This window comes from Salvelinus namaycush, chromosome 7, assembly GCF_016432855.1.
Source record: "Salvelinus namaycush isolate Seneca chromosome 7, SaNama_1.0, whole genome shotgun sequence".
NCBI lineage: Eukaryota > Metazoa > Chordata > Actinopteri > Salmoniformes > Salmonidae > Salvelinus > Salvelinus namaycush.
The window spans coordinates 22,210,523-22,232,986 of record NC_052313.1 but is presented as its reverse complement, the minus strand read 5'-3'; the positions used below and the strand labels follow the sequence as shown (position 1 = coordinate 22,232,986).

The window sequence follows — 22,464 nt, the reverse complement described above, 5'->3', positions numbered from 1 at the left end:
GCACTAAAATCTTCCCAATGGATCATTATTTTCCTGGTTCATTGTATATACTGTATAGCAGCATACATGTTTGGATAGTCGTTGCCTCCTTGCATGGTTGAGCTAGCTTCAAGCTAATGCGAACCATGTTTTGTGGCTTTCCAGGAGGGTTTCATGTTTGATTCCAAATTTTATCATAACATATAATGATTTACTAAGATAAAAGACAGAAAGACAAAGCGAGAGAAAGTCAACTTATGCCAGATAATAAACTGAGCTCAAATGACACTGAAGCTAAACATGCAGTGTAGTTTTGGATCAACAGCTGGGTAGAAAAGACATAACATACATTTCAGGTGCTCCCTTTTTAGGTCAACATTCAACTCCTTCTTTAAACCTCTTCTCTTTCAATCAAAAGCACTCGGCCACTGATAACCCAGACACTTTATCTTCACAGACGCAGGCACAAATAATTTGTTATTCAAAATTGCATAGTTTATTTTTTTGTGCTTGGCACATATTAGATCATTGGGGACAAAATTAGTATTTTACATAAAAAGTTATAAATGCATATTATGTAAAAGCATATTCTGCCAACAATGTAATATGATGTTTACAAAAACAATAGCATATGTAAAAAAAAAAACTCCAAAAAACATTCAGTGTGACTATCTTAAAATTTGGCAATCAAGGTTGTACGTAACATGATTAACACAGATCTCATATTTTTTTGCATAAAGCACATGCAAGGTGTGTCTCTTCTTATGAAATGAATAAACCAACAATAATCCTCAACAGAGCACGAAAGAAGATATGAGAAGGGAAGGCACTTGCTGCCACATGTTGAAAACACTGCAGCTCTGAACAACCCATGTATGTGTCGACTTCTCTTCAAATCTTGTACTTCACCTTTCCAATCTCACTTATGACACAGATATGCTGGAGGGAGGAAGAGAAAGAGTGTTGTTCCCCTCAGTCAGATGTTAAATCAAGCGAGCAACACTTTGATCGTTTATAGACCGTCACTGAAATATGTTTTAATCCCCCATGTTTACAGAACATAAATTAGTAATTTGTTGTGTTTATCTGCTGGAGTGTTGAAATACCACGGTGATGACGAGCCCTCAGAAGATAAATGTTTTGAGCTGATTAGAGATTGTGGAGGGATGTGAATTTGGGAAAGCAAGGTCAGACTTTCCCCATATGACAGGAATCATCTCGCCTCTCCATTATGCTAGTGCACTGAACTTTACATAATTTAAAGATGAAAAGTTCAAAGGTCATCCAAGGTCAATCTCAAACTGATAAATGAACACATCCTTGATAACAATCATATGACTGTACTGATATGTAGCATGTGCTAACTGGTAATACTAATAGTCATTAAGTGGGGAATTAAGATGACTCACTCCGCCAGATAAGCAGATCCTAACCCTAACATTCCTTTCTTCACCTTCCTTCCAATTTCTGTAATGAATACACACACACACACACACACACACACACACACACACACACACACACACACACACACACACACACACACACACACACACACACACACACACACACACACACACACACACACAAAATGCACACAGGCCAAAGGGGTGGTTGTGTGTCTGGGGTGCTGTGTTTCAGATAAATCTGAGTATCTCCTTGATACAGGTATTCATAATAGAGGTAAGGGCAGTACATTTAAAATAAGAACACTGTAACTTAATTTAACATAGGAGTGTTGGCATGGGGCACAGCGCAAGAGGTCAGGAAAACATACAGGTATTCCATAACATACAGTGCACACATATACACCCCCGAACGCACACACTCTCGAAGGCCCATGCGCCCCAACAAGCACCCGCACCCGCGCGCAAGGACACACGCACACACACACAGAGAGAAAAATACACACACACAGAGGATACCTGGGTGAGTTTAGATTTCAGGGAGAGAAGTGTCTCTTTGACTATGTTTACTCTCAGCTCCCGGCTCTTTCATCCCTTTCAAACAGCTCTTTAAACTAAAAGGTCATGTGTAGTTCAGAAATAAAAGTAGAGCCTTACATTCAGGTCACGGAAATACTCGTTGTAGTCCAAAGCATAGCCCACGACAAAACGGTTGGGAATTTCAAACCCCACATCTGTTGAGATAAATACAGACACAGAAAATTACCGTAGATATGTGTAGAGATGGCCTGAATAAACCATAAATTCAAACTTGAGTCAGTGCCAGGGGTTATATCAGGTCTGCATAACAGAGAATCTTCTTGAAAAGTCTCACGATCAAGCACCAACCACAAACAAAGAACCTTGAAATGATTTAAACATAGAACATAGAACATTTAAAATGCTACCTCATTCAAAACCACCTGGGCTTAGACTGAGATACGAGTAACATGACATGTACAGTATAAATCTTGTTCTGACGGCTGAATGAAGGATGAGTGACATCCCGGATGGCATTAAACAGAGATGCACTTACAGTCTGGAAGGCTTCCAACCACATTAGAGACCCTTTTCACCAGCAGACTGAAACAGACATGACAGTACAAGAATTAACAAAGCTAATATCCACAATAATTTGCAATGAATCATGCAGAAGAGATTTGAACTCGGATTTAAAAAAATGTACAGTGAAACTACATAAGCAGTTCATGACTAGATTATAGTGAAGATGGCGATAGGGTAGCTATTCTTATCATTCAGACAGGAAAAACACTGATTACGGAAGCTTCAAAGGGGGAAACTAAGGGAAAACAGTACAGTACCTATACCATTCTAAATCAAAACAATATTGTGCAATACATATGGATTGATTTATGAAAAAAATGCAATACTAACAGAGTTGTATTCAAGCAATGAAACACAATTGCAAACTTTACATAAAACAGAAGACAAATTCAAGTTGAAGTATGGTGACTGGAGGCATGCATATCTATAGTCCCTGCTGTAACTACGGAAGAGTGACATCTTGTTCCTGTGACAGCCCCCCCCGTGGACATGGAGAGCTCTGACAGACTGACTCACCCGGCGACCTTTACCATCTTGGGTTCAAAGGCCTCCACATGCTTCAGAAGGGCCTTCATTGTCTTTCCTGTGTCGACTATAGCCTAGAGGCAGGGGAAAGAAGAGGGACAGAGGGAGGGCCATAAATGTGGACTGCTCTCAGAAGAGAATGGATCACAATAGAAAATCAACCAATAACATGCAGTATGCTATAACGTAAATTAATCCATATAGATTTTCTACAGATGTCAAATTGTTCCTTGAGTTCTGAGATTAAGAACTACACGAATTATATAGAAGTACAGAATGCAATGTGACAAAATTCATGCAATTGTGTATGTGTGTCACACAGCCCATCTAGAATATTGATTGAATCTTAGATGCTGTTATTTCTCTAGAGTGGGGCTAAACAGCCATCATGTGGTGAAGGCCTAGTGTTTATGCATGGATGACATCAGTCTGGAAACTTTCACATCTGAAACATCTCAAAGGGAGGAAAAAAATACAAAAAAGAGAGGTCTGGCCTATGTGCACCTGGAGGTTGGAGGGTAGGAGGAAAACTATTCATTTAAAGCAATTATTGCCTGTATGCAATGATAGGCATGTTATATGTTATGATGTAATCTATGCAATTTATCAATCCCTTGCCGTTTGGCTGTTATTGCATAATTTAAGACCTGATTATCAAATTAGTGAATGAGAATAAGTGTCATGCAGCAAGACAATGATCCAAAACACACAATCAACTCTACATGAAAATGGTTCAAAAGCAACCAATTTGACATTTTGCAATGGCCTAGGCAAAGTCCAGACCTAATCCCAATTAAGATGTTGTGGAAGGACTTGAAACAAGCAGTTCATGCTTGAAAACCCACAAATGTCGCTGAGTTAAAGCAGTTCTGTATGCAAGAGTCAGCCAAAATTCCTCCACAGCGATGTGAGAGACTGATCAACAACTACAGGAAGCATTTGGATGCAGTCGTTGCAGCTAAAGGTGGCACAACCAGTTATTGAGTGTAAAGGAGCAATTCCTTTTTCACACAGTGGAATTAGATGTTGCATAACTTTGTTAATTAAATAAAATAAGTATATATATTTTTTTGTGAACTCATGTTCCCTTTATCTAATATTAGGTTTTGGTTGAAGATCTGATAACATTCAGGATCAGAATCATGTAAAAATAAAGAAAATTAGTAAGTGGGCAAATACTTTTTCACGGAACTGTACTTTGTAAACAACAGGAGTGGACTAACAGTGAAATGCTTACCTAAGGGCCCTTCCCAACAATATAGAGAGAAATAATTTAAAAAGTCAAACACGTAATAATAGATACACAATGAGTAACGATAACTTGGCTATGTACAATTGGTACCAATACCGAGTCGAAGTGCAGGGGTACGAGGTAATTGAGGTAGACCCTGCATGTACATATAACTAGGAATAAAGTGACAGATAATAAACAGTAGCAGCAGCTGATGTGATGAGTCAAAAACGTTAGTGCATAAAGGGTCAATGCAGATAGTCTGGGTAGCTATTTGGTTAACTGTTTAACTAACTAACTATTTAGCAGTCTTATAGCTTGTGGGTGGAAGCTGTTCAAGGTCCTGTTGATTCCAGACTTGGTGCATCGGTACTGCTTGCCTTGCAGTAGCAGAGTGAACAGTCTATGACTTGGGTGGCTGGAGTCTTTGACAATTTTTATCAACTTTATTCAAGGCATCAAGGCAAATTCAAGGCATTTGCAATACTGTACCGTGAGATGATGCAGTCACTTACCTCTACAATCAAGACATTCTTTGTGCCATGTAAAAAAAAAAAAAGAGACAAACCCATTTTTAATATCTCTGAACTGAAACATCACAACTTCCATTCAAACATGGGGGAAAATACTTGGGAGTTTGACTTCTCATTTCTTAGACTGTAGCTATAGTGACAATCTTGGATCTAATTTTAGTCCCTTAGAGACACACAGACATGTCATTATACTCCCTCATAATGTACGGTTGTTCCTAACATTGAGCCAAAGGCCCTTCCAAATGTCTTAGACAGTAAAGATAATTACAGTTGGACACTTTCTCTGGTGCAGGGGTTCAAATGACAGCTTTTTCCCCCTTGGCTGTGTATGAGGCTCTTTGTCTGGCTGGTGGAGTGTATCTATGGTTTGAGGCGAGTGCTCTGAGAGAATGCAGGCAGGAGGCCAATGTTGTGGGCCTACACGCTACACCTGAACCGTGTTATGTAACGCTATGAACAGGGAGTAAGGATACGTAACTATGCTGAACAAAATTATAAACGCAACAGCAACAATTTCAATGATTTTACTGAGTTACAGTTCATATGAGGAAATCAGTCAACGGAAATTCATTCATTAGGCCCTAATCTATGGATTTTACGACTGGGAATAGAGATATGCATCTGTTGGTCACAGATACCTTGAAAAAAATGGGCCTCATAATGGGCCTCAGGATCTCGTCACAGTATTTTTGCTATCGATAAAATGCAATTGTGTTTGTTGTCCGTAGCTTATGCCTGCCCATACCATAACCCCACCGCCACCATGGGGCACTCTGTTCACAACGTTGACATCAGCAAACCGCTCGCGCACATGACGCTATAAACATGGTCTGCAGTTGTGAGGTTGGTTGGTTGTAGTGCCAAATTCTCTAAAACTACATTGGAAGCGGCTTATGGTAAAGAAATGAACATTAAACTATCTGGCAACAGCTATGCTGGACAATCCTGCAGTCAACATGCCAATTCCACGCGCCCTCAAACCTTGAGACATCTGTGGCATTGTGTTGTGTGACAAAACGACACATTTTAGAGTGCCGTTTTCGTTTCCCCAGCACAAGGTGCACCTGTGTAATGTTCATGCTGTTTAATCAGTTTCTTGATATGCAACACTTGTCAGGTGGATGGATTATCTTGGCAAAGGAGAAATGTTCACTAACAGGGATGTAAACAACTTCGTACACAACATTTGAGAGAAATAAGCTTTTTGTGAGTATGGAACATTTCTGGGATCTTTTATTTTAGCTCATGAAACATGGGACCAACACTTTACATGTTGCATTTATATTTTTGTTTAGTGTAGTAGAGAGAGAGAGAGAGAACATGGAAACCTTGAGCAGAACTAACCTGCTTTGCCACATGGAAAAGATGTGCACAAAACAGCCTCAAACAACCACATTAGTGATTTTTATATGACCTTATTCGATATGGATTACATTTCCCCTCAAGAATGTTAAAGATACGAAACACAAACACTTGGAGGTAATAGGTGCATTATTCTACCAGACAATGTGCTACATCATTCTAACCCCCTCCACTACTCCCAAAGGCTTGTGCCCTCATACTGCTATCTGTTCTATTGCTGAAATCCCAAATAGAATCCTGTACATGCCTCCCTTCTGTTGATGATGGACTGGGAAGGGAGGTAGGCTATAGAAACTCGACCCCATGCAGAGATTCCTGCAAAATCAAGTCATTTGACAGATCTGTTCTTGAACCTATCCAGCCAACCTCCCAACTTACATATTTGCAGCAGTGTTATGCATTTTAACTTTAACACTCCTCGCCTTTCCATGATGACATTTGGGATTAGGAAAAGCAAGTGCTGTAAATGGTATGCCATTGCCAATATGCTAGTTGACGGTTGGCCAGAGTCCATGTGCCAAATAACTAGCACCCCTTATGACTGGCACATGCCCCAATGACTGGCACCACTCAGTTGTGCCATGGGGTGACGGCATGACGCTGAGATGGCAGCCATTTAGTGAAGATTGATGTCAGCCATCTAGTTACCCTTAGTGAAGATTAATGTTCCTGACTTGTGTAAATTTGCTGGGTTAGACAGACAGGTATTCTTGTTGACCTCCTAACCCTAAGCAAAAACAAATCTTAGGTAAGGTTTTTGCCATTTTCAGTTTTATGTAAAAAAAAAAAAAAAACTTCTCATGACATTGCCTGCTGTCCTCTTCTGACTCCTAAAATATACCTTGCTACTGAGATAGAGACAGTAACTATGTGCTGTAAGACTACATTCTATCTAGATGGGGGCGTCAATTCCAACACCACTCACATACCACCCTCTTGAGCACCCTTGACTTAAACTCCATTAAATCTTTCATATGGGGTAGGTTACAGTGTGGGGTGGATGATGGTCCACCAAAACCCTATTTTTCATCGTCAAGTATTTCCTCAGAAAGAGGATATTCCTGGTGCAACCATTCCTGTACTGTCCACAGGACTAGATTAGTGATTCATTCTCAACCTGGTGATGGCTGCACCACACTGACAAAGTGACTCTTATGAAGGGTACACAAAGAGGACGGTTGTCGGGGAAGACCCAAAAATGTATGACGCGCCTAATGAACGCAGGATGACACCCAGTCACTGGGTTCACTCTCTTTGCTCCAGTCCAGAAATGTAGTTCAGTAGACACAGTTTTACACAGGAATGTCTAAAACGGTCTGTCTCTTATGGAAGGACCTAGCCCTTGCCTCACGCCATAGAGTCAAAAGATGTATTTTCATTAAATGGATCTACTATGCCTTGTGGTGATACGTTGGGACCACTCCTTAGACATAGAGGGCCACACCTATGTGAAATATACCAGGGTAGTTCATCCTTCAGCTCAATCTTCTTATATCTTCTTATAGATCGTATACCTTATCTGAATTTGTCTTTAAAGTGTGTATGTGTCTTTCCCTTTCTTCCTTCACCACCCAAATGAGCACACTGATGCATTTCCAAGAGCTTTGTCGACGCTCAACAGCAGAGCTGAGAGCTCCCCCTTGTGGCTAGTTATGACCTTATATCAAAAACGTTCTTAATGTTCAAATTCTTTAGAACAAAGTGTATCTGAATGCATAGAATCTAATTTCCCAGAGAGGGATAAAAATGGAAAGATTATTTACAGAAAGAAATATGGTTTGAACAAATGTCCATATAAAATCATTACAATTTATTTAGGCACGTACATACCTTGCCTCGTAGAACAGATAGATCTTGACTACCTATTATGTGCAGGTCCTCTGTTGATTGGTCATTCTAGAGAAGAAGAAAAAAACTTTCTTGAGTGTGTGAACAGTCACCATTCTGTCCTGGACAGAGGCAAGACACAGATAACCTGACAGAGATGTCCCCAAACATGACATCCAGGATGACTACGCTGCACAGATCAGGGAATTGTCCATGACGGTGACTGTCTAGTGTCTACGTAATCACTATCATTTAGACAGTGAGGCTTTAGATGGAATGGAAAAAGGCGAGAATGAAGGGCAGTAACAATGGAGAAAATACAGACACTCAGGTCAGCTCAATTCTACCATCATGCTGGAGTCAGATATTTCAGATGCTGAGTTAGCCAAAATACAAAATCCCAAGTGAAAGGGAAAGGGGATATCAAGTCAGTTGCACAACGGAATGCATTCAACTGAAATTGGTCTTGCACATTTAACCCCTCAATCAGAAATGTGCGGAGGGCTGCCTTAAATCGATGTGACTTAAATGCATGGCCTTTCATAGGAGTATAGCGAACAATGAGGGAACTGAAAAAGTAATCATTTACAATCATTTCTCATTTCACGTTTCATTTCCTTAAACTAATTTCCTAACGCTCATATCGAAGCATCCTAAAGTACACTATATATACAAAGGTATGTGGACACCCCTTCAAATTTGTGGATTCGGCTATTTCAGCCACACCCGTTGCTGACAGGTATATAAAATCGAGCACACAGCCATGCAATCTCTATAGACAAACATTGGCAGTAGAATGGCCCGTACTGAAGGCACCGTCATAGGATGCCACAATTCCAACAAGTCAGTTCGTCAAATTTCTGCCCTGCTCGAGCTGTCCCGGTCAACTGTAAGTGCTGTTATTGTGAAGTGGAAATGTCTAGGAGCAACAACGGCTCAGCCGCAAAGTGGTAGGCCACAAACTCACGGAATAAGACCGCCGAGTGCTGAAGCGTGTAGCGCATAAAAATCGTCTGTCCTTGGTTGCAACACTCACTACCGAGTTCCAAACTGCCTCTGGAAGCAACGTCAGCACAAGAACTGTTCGTCGGGAGCTTCATGAAATGGGTTTTAATGGCCGAGAAAGCCTAAGATCACCATGCGCAATGCCAAGCGTCGGCTGGAGTGGTGTAAAGCTCGCCAACATTGGATTCTGGAGCAGTGGAAACGCGTTCTCTGCAGTGATGAATCACGCTTCACCATCTGGCAGTTTGATGGATGAATATGGGTTTGGCAGATGCCAGGATAATGCTACCTGCTCCAATGCATAGTGCCAAGTGTAAAGTAAATGGTCTGGGGCTGTTTTCATTGTTTGGGCTAGGCCCCTTAGTTCCAGTGAAGGGAAATCTTAACGCTACAGCATACAATGACATTCTAGACGATTCTGTGCTCCCAACTTAACTTTGTGGCAACAGTTTGGGGAAGGCCCTTTCCTGTTTCAGCATGACAATGCCCCCGTGCACAAAGCGAGGTACATACAGAAATTGTTTGTCGAGATCGGTGTGGAAAAACTTGACTGGCCTGCACAGAGCCCTGACCTCAACCCCATCGAACACCGTTGGGATGAATTGGAACACCGACTGCGAGCCGAACCTAATTGCCCAACATCAGTGCCCGACCATACTAATGCTCTTTTGCCTGAATGGGAAGCAAGTCCCTGCTGCAATGTTCCAACATCTAGTGGAAAGCCTTGCCAGAAGAGGGTAGGTTATTATAGCAGCAAAGTGGAGACCAACTCCAAGCAGGTGTCCACATACACTACATGACCAAAAGTATCTCAAATTGATTGTGTAGCTCAACAAAGACACTTAGAGGGAGGCCTACATATTTTTGCCTAATCCAATGAAATCCGTAAATAAAAGGAAGTGACATACATACACAGACATACTATATACACAGACAGACAAACTATAAACTCTTCCATCTCCAAACATGAACCAATTATTAATAACAGAAACAACAGGTTGTTTCGATATCTAATTTTCCTCTCTTATGTTGAATAAGCCTTTTCCTAACTGTTCTGGTCGGAAGTCAGCGCTAAAAGATGACAATTTCGAGATTTGAATGTTATACATTGAGGATACAGCATCTGAACAGGCTTCCCAGTTGCTCTGGTGAAGGGAAGCCCAGCTGCATAAACAATACATGCTGAAGATTTCAAAGGACAAATAAATAGGATATTGAGGAACCAACCAAGGTGCTCCTCAACTACATTAAACTAGAGAACGTCATATTCACTATGTTTATCTTTAACTTCATCACAAGCGACTGATAAATGATGTGATGATAGAGCCTTTCAAAAGACTCTTAAAGAACTTGATGCACTGTTGTTCACTGTACATTATTTATAGTCAATGATTGACTACTGTTGTTGTTGTTGTTGTGTGAGGGTGGGGTTACATACCAGGTAGCTCTTAAGCCTAATAAACTCCACTCTGGTCTCCAGGTGCTTGTTGGAGTTGCGGCATTGTACCTTAATGAACTCCACCAGGTCGGAACAGAACTTGTACCCTCCCTTCAGTACACACAGCACCACCATGTCATGATCCCCAATGTCATCCATGATGTGTCGGGCCAGGCGCTCCGTCCTACAGTACAAATCATGTTAATCCTTCCCAGGAAATCACAATTACATAGACAGAGCAGTGTGTGTGTGTGTAATTACATTTCGGGGTCACATGATACCAGAGTTGATGCTTTATCAATAATTGCCAAGGCATGCAGTGTGTATGATGTGCACACACACACACACACACACACACACACACACACACACACACACACACACACACACACACACACACACACACACACACACACAATGGCATCGTTTATTGTGTACTTTCAATACACAGTTCTCAACTCAATGACTTCTTGAAGTCCTCCAAGCCTCCCTGGTTGGTAAAAATGTGGCACGCACCAGCATTCCTTTCCACATGAGGTAGAAAACCTGAACTGTGAACCCAGGCCAATAAGTGCACCAGGAGAAGACCAATAAAGTGGATCAAGTTAAGTGATAAAGATAAAAACCGGGGTGCTGGCCTCCCGGATGGCGCAGTGGTCTAAGGCACTGCATCGCAGTGCTCCCAGAGACTCTGGGTTCGAGCCCAGGCTCTGTCGCAGCCGGCCGCGACCGGGAGGTCCATGGGGCGACGCACAATTGGCCTAGCGTCGTCCGGGTTAGGGAGGGTTTGCCGGTAGGGATATCCTTGTCTCATCGCGCACTAGCGACTCCTGTGGCGGGCCGGGCGCAGTGCACGCTGACCAGGTCGCTAGGTGTACGGTGTTTCCTCCGACACATTGGTGCGGCTGGCTTCCGGGTTGGATGCGCGCTGTGTTAAGAAGCAGTGCGGCTTGGTTGGGTTGTGTTTCGGAGGACGCATGGCTCTCGATCTTCGTCTCTCCCGAGCCCGTACGGGAGTTGTAGCGATGAGACAAGACAGTAACTACTAATAATTGGGGAGCAAAAGGGGGTAAAAAACGGTGGTGCTATTCCTATTTAAGATCATCCTTTAAGCACAGTAATGTAGTAACGTATGTTCCATATTGTAAACTACAACAACATAAATAGAATGGTAGATTGGCTTCTGATCACCTCAGCAAGCTGGTGAAAAGGTTTGTATGAATTTCCTCCAGATTATAAAATAAATATTACCTGTCCATGATAACCCCATGTGGAATGTAGACACTCTCTATATCTTCGCGGTAATGCTCTGGATAAGTGAAGAGCTCTAAACTGTATCCGGGCCAATCATCTTTAATCTAAAATATGATTAACAAAGATAAGAAACACTTGCAAAATTATGATACATTTATTCACGAAATATTCCCATAGGCTATATCTGTAAGTAGCCTATCAATTTAAAAAGTTCATGATCTGAAGACAGTGCTTGATCAACTGAAATCAGCTCCAACAAGTTACTCAAGAAAACAAATCACGATAGGATAAATATTGGTATATTACAATAGACCACTACAAAACAAAGTCTGAAGCTATTTACCACAATTCCGCCTTCCATTCCTGTGGCTCTGGATGGAACGCATTCTGCCATGATGTTTTTCCGCGATGACAGACAGTTGAAGTAAAACTTCAGTCAGTAGACTGAAGGGGAGCGAACAAATTACTACAATCACAAGCAAGATAACGGTGAAGTAAGTGTTCCTCGAAGTAACTGACAACTTTTCCACTTTATAAAGAGAGAATATTTGTGCAATTTTAGGCTGAAACTCAAAACTAGCCAACAAGTCAAGCATGCTGTGGTCATGCTAAAGTCATTAGTGTGACTATAAAGAGGTGGTTGTTGTTTTCCAGTCCTTCTGAATAAACCACCGAATGGCACAATTGGATCCACGGGGGTGGATAATCAGCTGCACGGGATTTCATGTAGTAGTTTTCCTGTAGGCACGGATGCTTGCTAAAAAGGAAAAGTTAATCATTTGGTTCAAGAAACTGTGGCAAAGGACCAGATAAGTATAGGCTCATTCAAGGCTCTTGTACAATGACCTACAAGGATTACATCATGACGTAGTATGTAGTAATATTTATAAACTGTTGTAAGCAGATTTTCACAAATATATTTAAATATAGTGCAGAGTTAATTTAGTTTACCAAAACAATGTGAAATCATAGACAGGCAGTGAGAGGGATATGACAATTTGCCAGACAATTTCATATCTAGCACTCAGGGCATATGTTTTTTTTCCTCACTGAATATCTGTTTACAATTCTGGCATTTGCCATTGAGACTTAAGAGGTGTCATGTGTGTTAGTTGTTGTTGACGATGTAGATGGTCTTGTATCGCTTGATGAGGTCAATGTCCCTCTCCAGCTGCTTCATCTCCAGCTCCAGACGCTCCTTGCAGTACTTCTTGGGGGTGGTGTCCATGACAACAGAGTCCCTGGTACTGATGGTGCAGCTCCCCCAGTTCTTCTTCAAGCCCCGGACAGAGAATGACCCATCAATAACACAGGCAAGGGAGATGAGCTTTCCATTCTTGCTCAAGAATAATTAATTATCAATAAGCCCATGTATGTCAGTGTAATGGGAATGTCTTTCTGGGAAATGTCACTTTTAAACCCCTTTGAATGTATGCAGGTGCTTAACAGAATTTGTAAGCCTATTCATCATTTGATACATTGATCAAATATTGAACCTTATCTAAATGACTGATCAGCTAAAACACATATATTAATGTAATGCATCTTTATGATCTATTCTAGGACAGATTCTATTGGCTTGGTTCTAAGGACCTATGTGGTTTACCTGTGTGATGTTTTTTTTCACTCATCCTCAGAGAGCTGTATAATGGCGCCCTTTCTCATGCTGTCACACCTGTCCTTGTGATTGTCTCCCCCCCCTCCAGGTGTCGCCCATCTTCCCCATTATCCCCTGTGTATTTATACCTGTGTTCTCTGTTTGTCTGTTGCCAGTTCGTCTTGTTTTTCAAGTCAACCAGTGTTTTTGTTCTCAGCTCCTGCTTTTCCCAGTCTCTCTTTTTCTCGTCCTCCTGGTTTTGACCCTTGCCTATCCTGACTCTGAGCCCGCCTGCCTGACCACTCTGCCTGTCCCTGAGCCTGCCTGCCGACCTGTACCTTGCCCCACCTCTGAATTGTTGACCTCTGCCTACCCTGAGCCTGCCTGCCGTCCGGTACCGTTGCCCCACCTCTGGTTTACTTACCCCTGCCTGCCCCTGTTGGAATATTAAACCATTGTCAATTCAATGTGTCTGCATCTGGGTCTTACCTTGATTCCTGATACATGCGCTCATTGACATAGCTCTCATACTTGTCCTGAACCCTCCTCACCTCATCAGCATGCTGCTGCAGGTACTCAGGGTTCTTTCCAAAGTCCTAGGGAGAGGATGGGCAAATAGTTATGTTGGGCGCCTCTTCAGTTCAATTCAAATTGATTGAGTGTCCAGTCTTGGTGCAATAAGTGTCTTTTCTTTGACTAGCACTACAAATTCACTACCTGCTTGACAGACAAAGTGAAAGCAGTCTTTTCATATGTAGTGAAAAGCTCACGTTTTTCTTGATGTACTTTGGGACCAGTCCTGAATTTTCCAGGAGCTGTTTGTCTCCAGTTTTAGTGTCGGCGTAGATAGGCTGTGGCTTCCTTAGCACTGCCATGATGTTCTCAAAGAGCTCCCGAGTTGCGCAGCGGTCTAAGGCACTGCATCTCCATGTTAGAGGCATCCCTACAGACCCTGGTTCGATCCTGCCGTGATTGGCAGTCCCATAGGGCGGCACACAATTAGCCCAGGGTCATCCAGGTTAGGGGAGGGTTTGGTCAGGGTAGGCCGTCATTGTAAAATATGAATTTGTTCTTCACTGACTTGTCTAGTTTAATAAAATAAAAAAAGGCATATGTCTTTACAAAGTCCTTTTTGGAGTGAATACCCATAATTCGATTGTCTGCTTTGGCCGCTATTTGTGTTTTCTTGAAAGTATCATACAAATGTGAAAAAGTTTCTCTAGTGGTGTAAAAATATAAACACAGAATTAGATTTAGGAAATGACCTCAAGTGATATTGAGATGTAATCTCGCCCTATTGCTTACTTTCAGTAAGTTTGGGTTCCTTGGAGTGCTCGAGCAGATATTTCTCTGGAGAGGGCACTTCTACTTTTGTTGGCCCCAGTCTTGTTTGGAACCTTATTCATACTTTTCGCATGCTTAACTTGTGCCCTAAACGTTGATATAACTTGACAATGGAATAATAAAAAATAAGATAGATATAGTACAGTAGCTAGATCATTTCAGGACATGAGTGCAAAAATCTGTCAGAAGCCCCGTGCACAGTGGTGCAGTCTTTTTCACGGTGCAGGTTGTGGCAACAAAGTATCCCCACACATTCCCAATCCCCCACACAGAAACATAGGTTTAAGAAAAATACAAATTAAGCTAGCTAACGTTAGATACAGTAGATATGCCCATGGGCTGTGTGCAATGCAAATAAGTTTACATAGCTAGCTAACGTTATACAGTTACTTTGTTAGCTATTAGTAGTTCACAGTGTGGGGAGAATATTCATCTTGTTTCTACCTTTCCTGATAAAGTGAGAGGTAAAATCCTCCATCTAAGATTTGAATGCAATCTGCGTTTTATCTGTTTTGCCTTCTCCCCGTTTACATGTAACACGGTACTTACGAAATACAGTTTGTCCCTTCACTTTTCCCGTACAATGTGTGACAATGCGAAAACAATGACATATACAGTGATTCGAGTTGTGGCCAATGAATAATGGTAAAAGGCCAGCAACACTCCGTATTAATCAGAGCGCAATTAAATGACACCATAATACATTCTTCAGACCCCACTGAGTATTCCCTACAATAATCTTACTGTGGCACCTACAATACTTTTCGCTCAAAAACCAATATGTATTCCATATAAAGTGATTCACATTGTGGCCGCCAATGGAATGGGTGGAGCAAAAGGCCAGCCTCATTTCTTAGACCTTGGAACATGTTTTAAAACATACATTGAATGCAAATGTCACTTAAATATGAACGAATATGATTCATTGTTACTGTTTAGACAATCATTTGTAATATACTGTATAATTAATAATACAGGTAATTGACACTTTTCTACTATTACGTAGGGGACATGTATTTCGAAAATTTTCGAAATTCCGTGACCCGGAAGTACCTTTTTAGTGTTGCTGACGAGAAGCTTAAGTTGAACGTGGCTGACATTGGTTTACTTTCATCAGCTCTTTCTTTACTCCAATAATTAAACGTTACTAGCTAAGATACTGTAAAAAAAATATAATCCAGGTAGGCCTAGTGTATAAAATATATTAAAAGTCATTATCGACTGATGCATGCGTCACATGATATCAGAGAGCAATCCCTTCATGATATAAAAGTTGCTGTAGCAAGCTAGGTACAGTAGCTATCTAAATAACCTATCTAGATAGAAACAGTAGATAGGTAAACGAAATTATTTCCAAAGATATGTGTTAAACAGAATAGTATTTTAGAAGACAGAAATGTAAGTATGAGCCCTATCGGGTCTATTTAGCCCTTGATCATGACTCAGTTCCATTACATTACACAAGTCTTTTGACGAAGGCGGCTTCTTCAGTGGGGTGTTTTGTTAAGATACCTGACGCTCGATCTGAATATTAATTAACACGCATTGCTTGCGGTACGGTATTGGAAGCATAAGGACCTTATCTTTCATATCAGCGAGAAATAATCATTAAAAAAGGCTAAATAAACCCCTTGATAGGGTGGTTTGTGTTCCCATACGGCCATATCACCATGTTACAGCGCTTGTTTACGGAAAACAGGAGCGACCACGTGCTAATTAGCTTTATCGCATGCTCAGAAGTGTAGCAGAAATGTAGTTTCGTTGGATGGAGGCATGCATCCATAGCTGTATGGATCTGTGCAAAATTGCTACAGTAAGTACACACTTGCTTTCAATGAGATTGACAGATCTATTTCTATGTTAGTTTCGTTGGGTCCCCCAAAAAGTTACATATTGCAGCTTTAACCCAGCATTGGGATTGTTCTTATGGACAGAGCTAATTGACTACCACAGTATGAGTCATTAAACCCAGAGATGGTTCCAATTGTTTATCCGCCATACATTTTTCCATCTTGGATTTTAGAACTACTTCATATAAGGTCTGTGTTTCGTGTAGGCTTATCCTGCCTTGACGTTTTGATAACCGAGCAAATCGCTCTAGGACAAGGTAACTTTTATCAATAATTAGCAATGCACATTTTTGAGTAAATTGAGGCTAATATATTGATAAAAACGCACCCTGCCCGAGAAAGAATTACACGGCTATCAAAACGTCACAAGGTAAGCCTACACCAAACACACAATTAATTGTAATTTCTTTGTAAAGTGAATGGCGGAAAAACCATTGGAACCATTTGTGTTTTTATGGGTATTATGATGCGTCCACTGTGACGGACTATAGCTGAGAACTGTAGGGAGAAGGCAGAATGCCGCTTAGTGTTTGATAGCTAGGGTCTATTCATCTTTTTAAAATATTTAAAATCATATTCTTCACCAACCATCTCCCTGACTACCTTCCTCTGATCAAGCCATGAACTGTCCCTCTCCACCTTTGGCACTCAGACTTGGCCTGTATTGGTTGACTGTATAGTTAGGTCAACCAATACATAATCATGAGTAGTCTAACTATGCAGTAGCTAGGCTACTCATGATGATGTATTGGTTGACCTAACTATACAGTTGCTAGGCTAGTCATGATGATGTATTGCTTGTTTGTGTTTTGGCTTTTGAAGCACTTTGAGGTTATGAAAAGGGCAATAGAACATGTGTAAATTATTATTCACACTGGTCTAGTAACTTAGCTACAGCTAAACCTAGTAACTGTTCAAATACTATAGCTATAACCAGGATAGATTGTTATCAACATGTACAGTAGCTACATACATTTTACATTTCAACAGCTCCTAACAAGGAACTTACGTCACTGAACATATTGCCTGTTATTATTTGATGTCATTAACCCTGTACAATCAGTCTTATCTTATCTGTCTTACAGATTTGACATAACAACCACATCAAAATGCTTCCAGTAGCCTACTGTCAAAGGGTGAAAATGTTTATAGCGATGGAAGTGTTGAACAACACACGGCAGCTTGCTCTGAAAGCTGTGAGATGGCGGACAAGCACAAGCCCTTTCTCAATATCCAGATCGTGGCTATCTACTGTACCCCAGATAGAGGACCGAAACATCCTGCTAATGGGTCCGCCTGGAGCAGGAAAAACCTCTGTGGGGCGTGTTGTTGCTCATAGACTGGGAGTGCCTGTCATTGACGTGGACGACCATATCCTGGAGGTGACATGGAAGATGCCGGTGGCTGACAAGCTGTCCGAGGTCGGAGATGAACATTTCCTGGAAGAAGAGGGTCGGGCTCTTTGCAAATTTTCCACCTCTGGTAGTGTCATCTCCCTAACAGGATCCAACCCACTCCATTCTGGGGCTATGCAGCACCTCAAACGCACTGGACTGGTAGTGTATCTGGATGTAGCCACCGATGACATCATACAGAGGCTCTCCAGGATGAAAGTGAACAGGATTGTGGGCCAGGAGGCTGGGGTACCCATCAGGCAGATTCTACACTACAGGAAGCAGTTTTATGAGAAATGGCTTGACACTAGAGTGCTCTGTGGGACTGGAGATACTGTTGAGGAGATTGCAGAGAAGGTGCTTCAGGCTGTGGAGAGATACCAGAACTCGAAATCGGAGACCTTTGTGTCAACCAGGAGGGAGAATGGATCATCTAGTGAATCAAAATACTTCAGTGACGTTGTTTTAGAGGGGTTAGCTCCCGATGGTGGACTATACGTGCCCCAAAAAGGCTTTCCGAAGCTCGACGTACGAGAATGGCTAAGAATAGCAGAAATGTCCTATCCTGAACGAGCCTTAGCCATGCTTGAAAAGTGCATACACCCCATGGACATCCCTGGTACCGATCTCAGAAGAATGGTGTTCAGAGCTTACGGGGTTAACTTTGCCAGCGAGGCCATTGCACCGGTGAAACACCTAGTTCATAACCAGTTTGTGCAGGAGCTCTTCCACGGCCCCACTGCTTCCTTTAAAGACCTGGCCTTGCAGTTGATGCCTCAGCTCTTCGCCTATTGTCTCCCACAAATGTGCAACTACCTCATCCTTGTGGCAACATCCGGTGACACCGGCAGTGCAGTGCTGAGTGGGTTCGGCAACCTTCATGACCTGGACCGGCAGAGGGTCGGCGTGCTGGTGTTCTTCCCAGAGGAAGGAGTGAGTGAGATCCAGAAGCGACAGTTGACAGCCTACAAAGAGGGCAACGCCAGGGCTGTCGGTGTCCTATCCGACTTTGACTTCTGCCAGAGGGCCATTAAGACCATGTTTGGGGATTCAGGTCTGACAGGGCATTTGGTTGTGGAGTATGGCACTGTCCTCAGCACTGCTAACTCCATCAATTGGGGAAGGCTGCTACCACAGGTGAGGTCCTGCTGTAAAATGACACAGTAGTACTTGTGTTTTTAAGGCTCAGAAAATGTGCTTGATGTATGTTATTTTTTATTTCTATTATAGGGGATTAACAAACCCATCTTAATTATATACAGGGGTAGGGGTGAATACATTCTAAATTAACATTAAATGCATATAGCTATCCTAAACAATTAATTGTTTTATTTATTCATTTCATTCAGTCTAGGCTACTTAATGTCTTGGTATGTTGTTGTACAGCTCAAGTAGCATTACTTCATTACCTCCTGTTTCTCCCCAGGTGGTCTATCACGCCTCAGCATATCTAGATCTTTTCAAAGATGGGGTTATCAAGTTCGGAGAGCCCATCGATGTATGCATCCCTACCGGTAACTTTGGCAATGCCATGGCAGCCCTGTACGCAAAGCAAATGGGAATCCCGATAAGAAAAATCATCTGCGCTTCCAACCAAAACCGAATCGTTTCTGACTTTATTACGACAGGGGTGTGTGATCTCCGAAACCAGCCTCTCATTGCCTCGCTTTCCCCAGCCATAGACATCCTCAAATCCTCCAACCTGGAGAGATTTCTCTACCACACCTCAGGTGGTGATGGCTGTCTTGTTAGAGATCTGTTCACGCGCTTAGAGAAAGACCAGTACTTCAAAGTCTCTGAGTCATTGCTCCAAAAGATCCAGGAGGATGTGGTGGCTGGCTGGTGCTCTGAAGAGGAATGTCTGGCTGCCATCCTAAATGTTCACACCAAAACTGGTTACGCGATGGACACACACACCGCCGTTGCTAAGGCGGTTGCCGACCGGCTACAGGACCCATGGTGTCCAGTGGTGATCTGTTCTACAGCGCACCACGGGAAGTTTGCCCCCACCGTCCTCAAAGCGCTGCAGTGCCCGAACAACCCCTCAGATCCTGTGGACCAGCTGAGGGAGCTGGCCTCTGTAGCGTCCACACCTCGGATGCACCAAAACATGCTTCAGTGCCTGAAGGAAAACAGTAGAGGAGAACATACAGTGTGTCAAGCAGATTTCAGTGTGTTAGTGGAGGAGGTGGAATCCATGATTCAAGACTCTTTCTTGAAAGTTCTTTAGGTCTCTTTCAGATAAACAAACCGATAAAGACTCTGGGGTAGGGTGGTACTTTTTTATTTTCATTCAGTGTGTTGAGGAGGGCAGTTGAAAATGAAAGTCAACCCATGAATTAATAAATCATGAATTCATGTGGGGGTTTTTTGTCTTATGAATTGTGCAATTGATCTCCTTATTTGACAGAATTTGGGTTTAGATGGATGTTTCTACAGCGACTGGGGATGTCATAACATAAGTCTTCTGTGCCCACTAGATGGTGATATTTACCACATGGCTCCTATGCAGCCAAGAGGTCCCTTCAGGTTTCATGATATGTAGTTGTGGTTCAGAAGCTCCTAACTAGCCCCAACGGCTCAATACATGAGACTAAATTGTGGAGTCATTACCTTGTGCCAAAGGAACAACTATATATAGAACTAAATATGCTTGTTCATGTTTGTTATGTAGTATGGTTTAACCCAGATGTGCTGTTTGTTACAAGCATTTCACTACCACCCGCAATAGCATCTGCTAAACATGTGTATGCGACAAATACAATTTGATTTGCTCTTGTTTTTTTTTTTACAAATGTACATTCATTTCCCTTCTTTTGTATGTACTATGTTATGTAACTGTCATATTACAATCCTAAACAACACGAAGGACATACTCAGGTTGATTTTCATCTGTCCATTGGTATTAAATATTTGTTTGTGTGAAGTAATTTTCTCTTTTGATATGAAGGTTTTTGAGTATAGCTTCATCCACTGAATGACAGTTACACATCAGTCATAGTGATCCATAAATAAGAAATACAACTTTGCTGGGAAAATATTTCTCTAATTAACAAACCAAACTGCTCTCTGAGAATGAGTGCAATTGTATCCAGAACCAGAAGTTCCAGAACCACCCTCATCCTCCACTTCCAGAGAAGCGATGAGAATAGCTGAGGTGCTGATAAAGCAAAATTGCGGATCTCTCCTCGTGACATTAAAACCTGGCTAATTAATCTCGACGAGGTTCATGGTCCAGTAATTGCTGGGGAAAGTTGGAGAGGCAGTGAGAACCTCCTATCAATGTCCACACACTCATTAACTAGGCTTCTACTAACACAGCTGGCCTTTTTTGCTGCACAAAATCCTTTTGCTGTTTGCACTATTCCGCAGCTCTTTCATACTACTACATTAGCTGTCAAGCCAAGAAATAAGAGTCAGGTTTCAAAGCTATTTACATTTGTATTTAAATGTTAAGCCTATTTTTCTGTCATTTTTACTCTCTTTTGTCTCTACCGTAGATAATTTCAGGCCCATGCCGAAATTGGTTGTGATAGCATAGTATTTCATCATGACACATGAAGAGGATAAACAATAGGGACACACAAGGAAGTGACTTTGCTTTTCCTGTTCAGGTTCCATATAGACAGAAATGGAATGAGGAAGGGCATCAGTATTGTCCCCCAAACACCTAAAAGATTAGTAGAAGATAAGTTAGTATGATGTTCAAGGTTTCAAAGCCAACTATGGTATCAGTATGACCTCATTATCAGAAGTAAACCTAGGTCCAACAACGCATGTATATTCAACCTAGGAGTGAACCAGGAAATGATCTGAAAATATAGAATGGAACATGTAATTTGCTCCTCTACTATTCAAGCCTACAAATCCTCTCCCATTGTGCTGCTAACATTCGACCAGCTTAAAATAGAACTGTTCGCCATTCTGGAAGGCGACACACAATGAATGATAATTTCATGCTGGGGGACTTTCTCCTACCTCTCTCCATCTACGGTGATAGAGAGGACAGAAATGAATCCGTCTCCGTGGATATCAATGGAGTCATTTAAATCCATGCAGGTGCTGCCTCAGCAGCTGGAGGGGGGAGGGAAAATATATGTTTCATAGATCTCCAGGATTGCTTATGACTGCAGTTGTTAAAATAGATCGAGGTTCAGGCCACGTTAGATGAAACACTTCTCCGGCATGCCTTCTCGTTTGGATCACTGTCTCTGGCAGAATAGTGAAGAGCTTGTTTGTTTTTTTGCCTTGTCTACATTTATTCAGCTGTCGAATGCAGTTTGCCTTGCGTTATGCGTTGTCTTATCATTACACAGATGCATGACAGTTAAAATTAGTCTGGTTTTTGTGTACTTAAATCTTTATGCCGTATTCTGATGCTAACCAATTAAAATGTCCAAATGTTGCCACAACGCAGGTTGTATGGAAACATCTGGCAAGTTCCCTCTGTAGAGTTCTGTTATTCTCCCACATCAACTGTGTCTTCACAACAGAACTGTGTGTGTGTGTTTGAATGTGTGAGAAATGGAGAGAGAACGGAGGGGCCTGGTTTAAGGTGATCTATTTGTCTTGTCACAATGAAAGGCTTCTGCACCTGGGTTATTGGGCCTGAGGG

At 41.9% G+C, this 22,464-nt stretch overlaps 3 protein-coding genes across 5 annotated transcripts; 1 reads left to right on the top strand and 2 right to left on the bottom strand.

Annotated features, from left to right (window-relative positions):
- Nucleotides 1-498: 498 nt before the first annotated feature.
- prtfdc1a (phosphoribosyl transferase domain containing 1a) lies at nucleotides 499-12,125 on the bottom strand. 2 transcript variants are annotated; one of them, XM_038997755.1, is made up of 9 exons: nucleotides 12,008-12,125; nucleotides 11,662-11,768; nucleotides 10,411-10,594; nucleotides 7,971-8,036; nucleotides 4,761-4,778; nucleotides 3,006-3,088; nucleotides 2,461-2,507; nucleotides 2,043-2,119; nucleotides 499-918 (listed from the first exon to the last, which is right to left on the bottom strand). In XM_038997755.1, the coding sequence occupies exons 1-9, from the start codon at nucleotides 12,056-12,058 to the stop codon at nucleotides 871-873; spliced, it is 681 nt and encodes a 226-aa protein (XP_038853683.1). In that variant the 5' UTR covers nucleotides 12,059-12,125; the 3' UTR covers nucleotides 499-870. The 2 variants fall into 2 exon arrangements, with proteins under 2 accessions (XP_038853683.1, XP_038853684.1); XM_038997756.1 differs by lacking the exon at nucleotides 4,761-4,778.
- Nucleotides 12,126-12,772: 647 nt separating this feature from the next.
- Nucleotides 12,773-15,705, bottom strand: enkur (enkurin, TRPC channel interacting protein). The gene is made up of 7 exons (XM_038997244.1): nucleotides 15,659-15,705; nucleotides 14,567-14,646; nucleotides 14,384-14,433; nucleotides 14,032-14,238; nucleotides 13,751-13,857; nucleotides 12,928-12,937; nucleotides 12,773-12,895 (listed from the first exon to the last, which is right to left on the bottom strand). Exons 1-7 carry the CDS (start codon nucleotides 15,703-15,705, stop codon nucleotides 12,773-12,775), a joined length of 624 nt encoding a protein of 207 aa, XP_038853172.1.
- On the top strand, nucleotides 15,660-20,877 carry LOC120051096 (threonine synthase-like 1). 2 transcript variants are annotated; one of them, XM_038997753.1, is made up of 3 exons: nucleotides 15,660-16,418; nucleotides 17,541-18,986; nucleotides 19,276-20,877. In XM_038997753.1, the coding sequence occupies exons 2-3, from the start codon at nucleotides 17,565-17,567 to the stop codon at nucleotides 20,077-20,079; spliced, it is 2,226 nt and encodes a 741-aa protein (XP_038853681.1). In that variant the 5' UTR covers nucleotides 15,660-16,418; nucleotides 17,541-17,564; the 3' UTR covers nucleotides 20,080-20,877. The 2 variants fall into 2 exon arrangements, with proteins under 2 accessions (XP_038853681.1, XP_038853682.1); XM_038997754.1 differs by having other exon boundaries at nucleotides 15,664-15,786.
- Nucleotides 20,878-22,464: the final 1,587 nt, after the last annotated feature.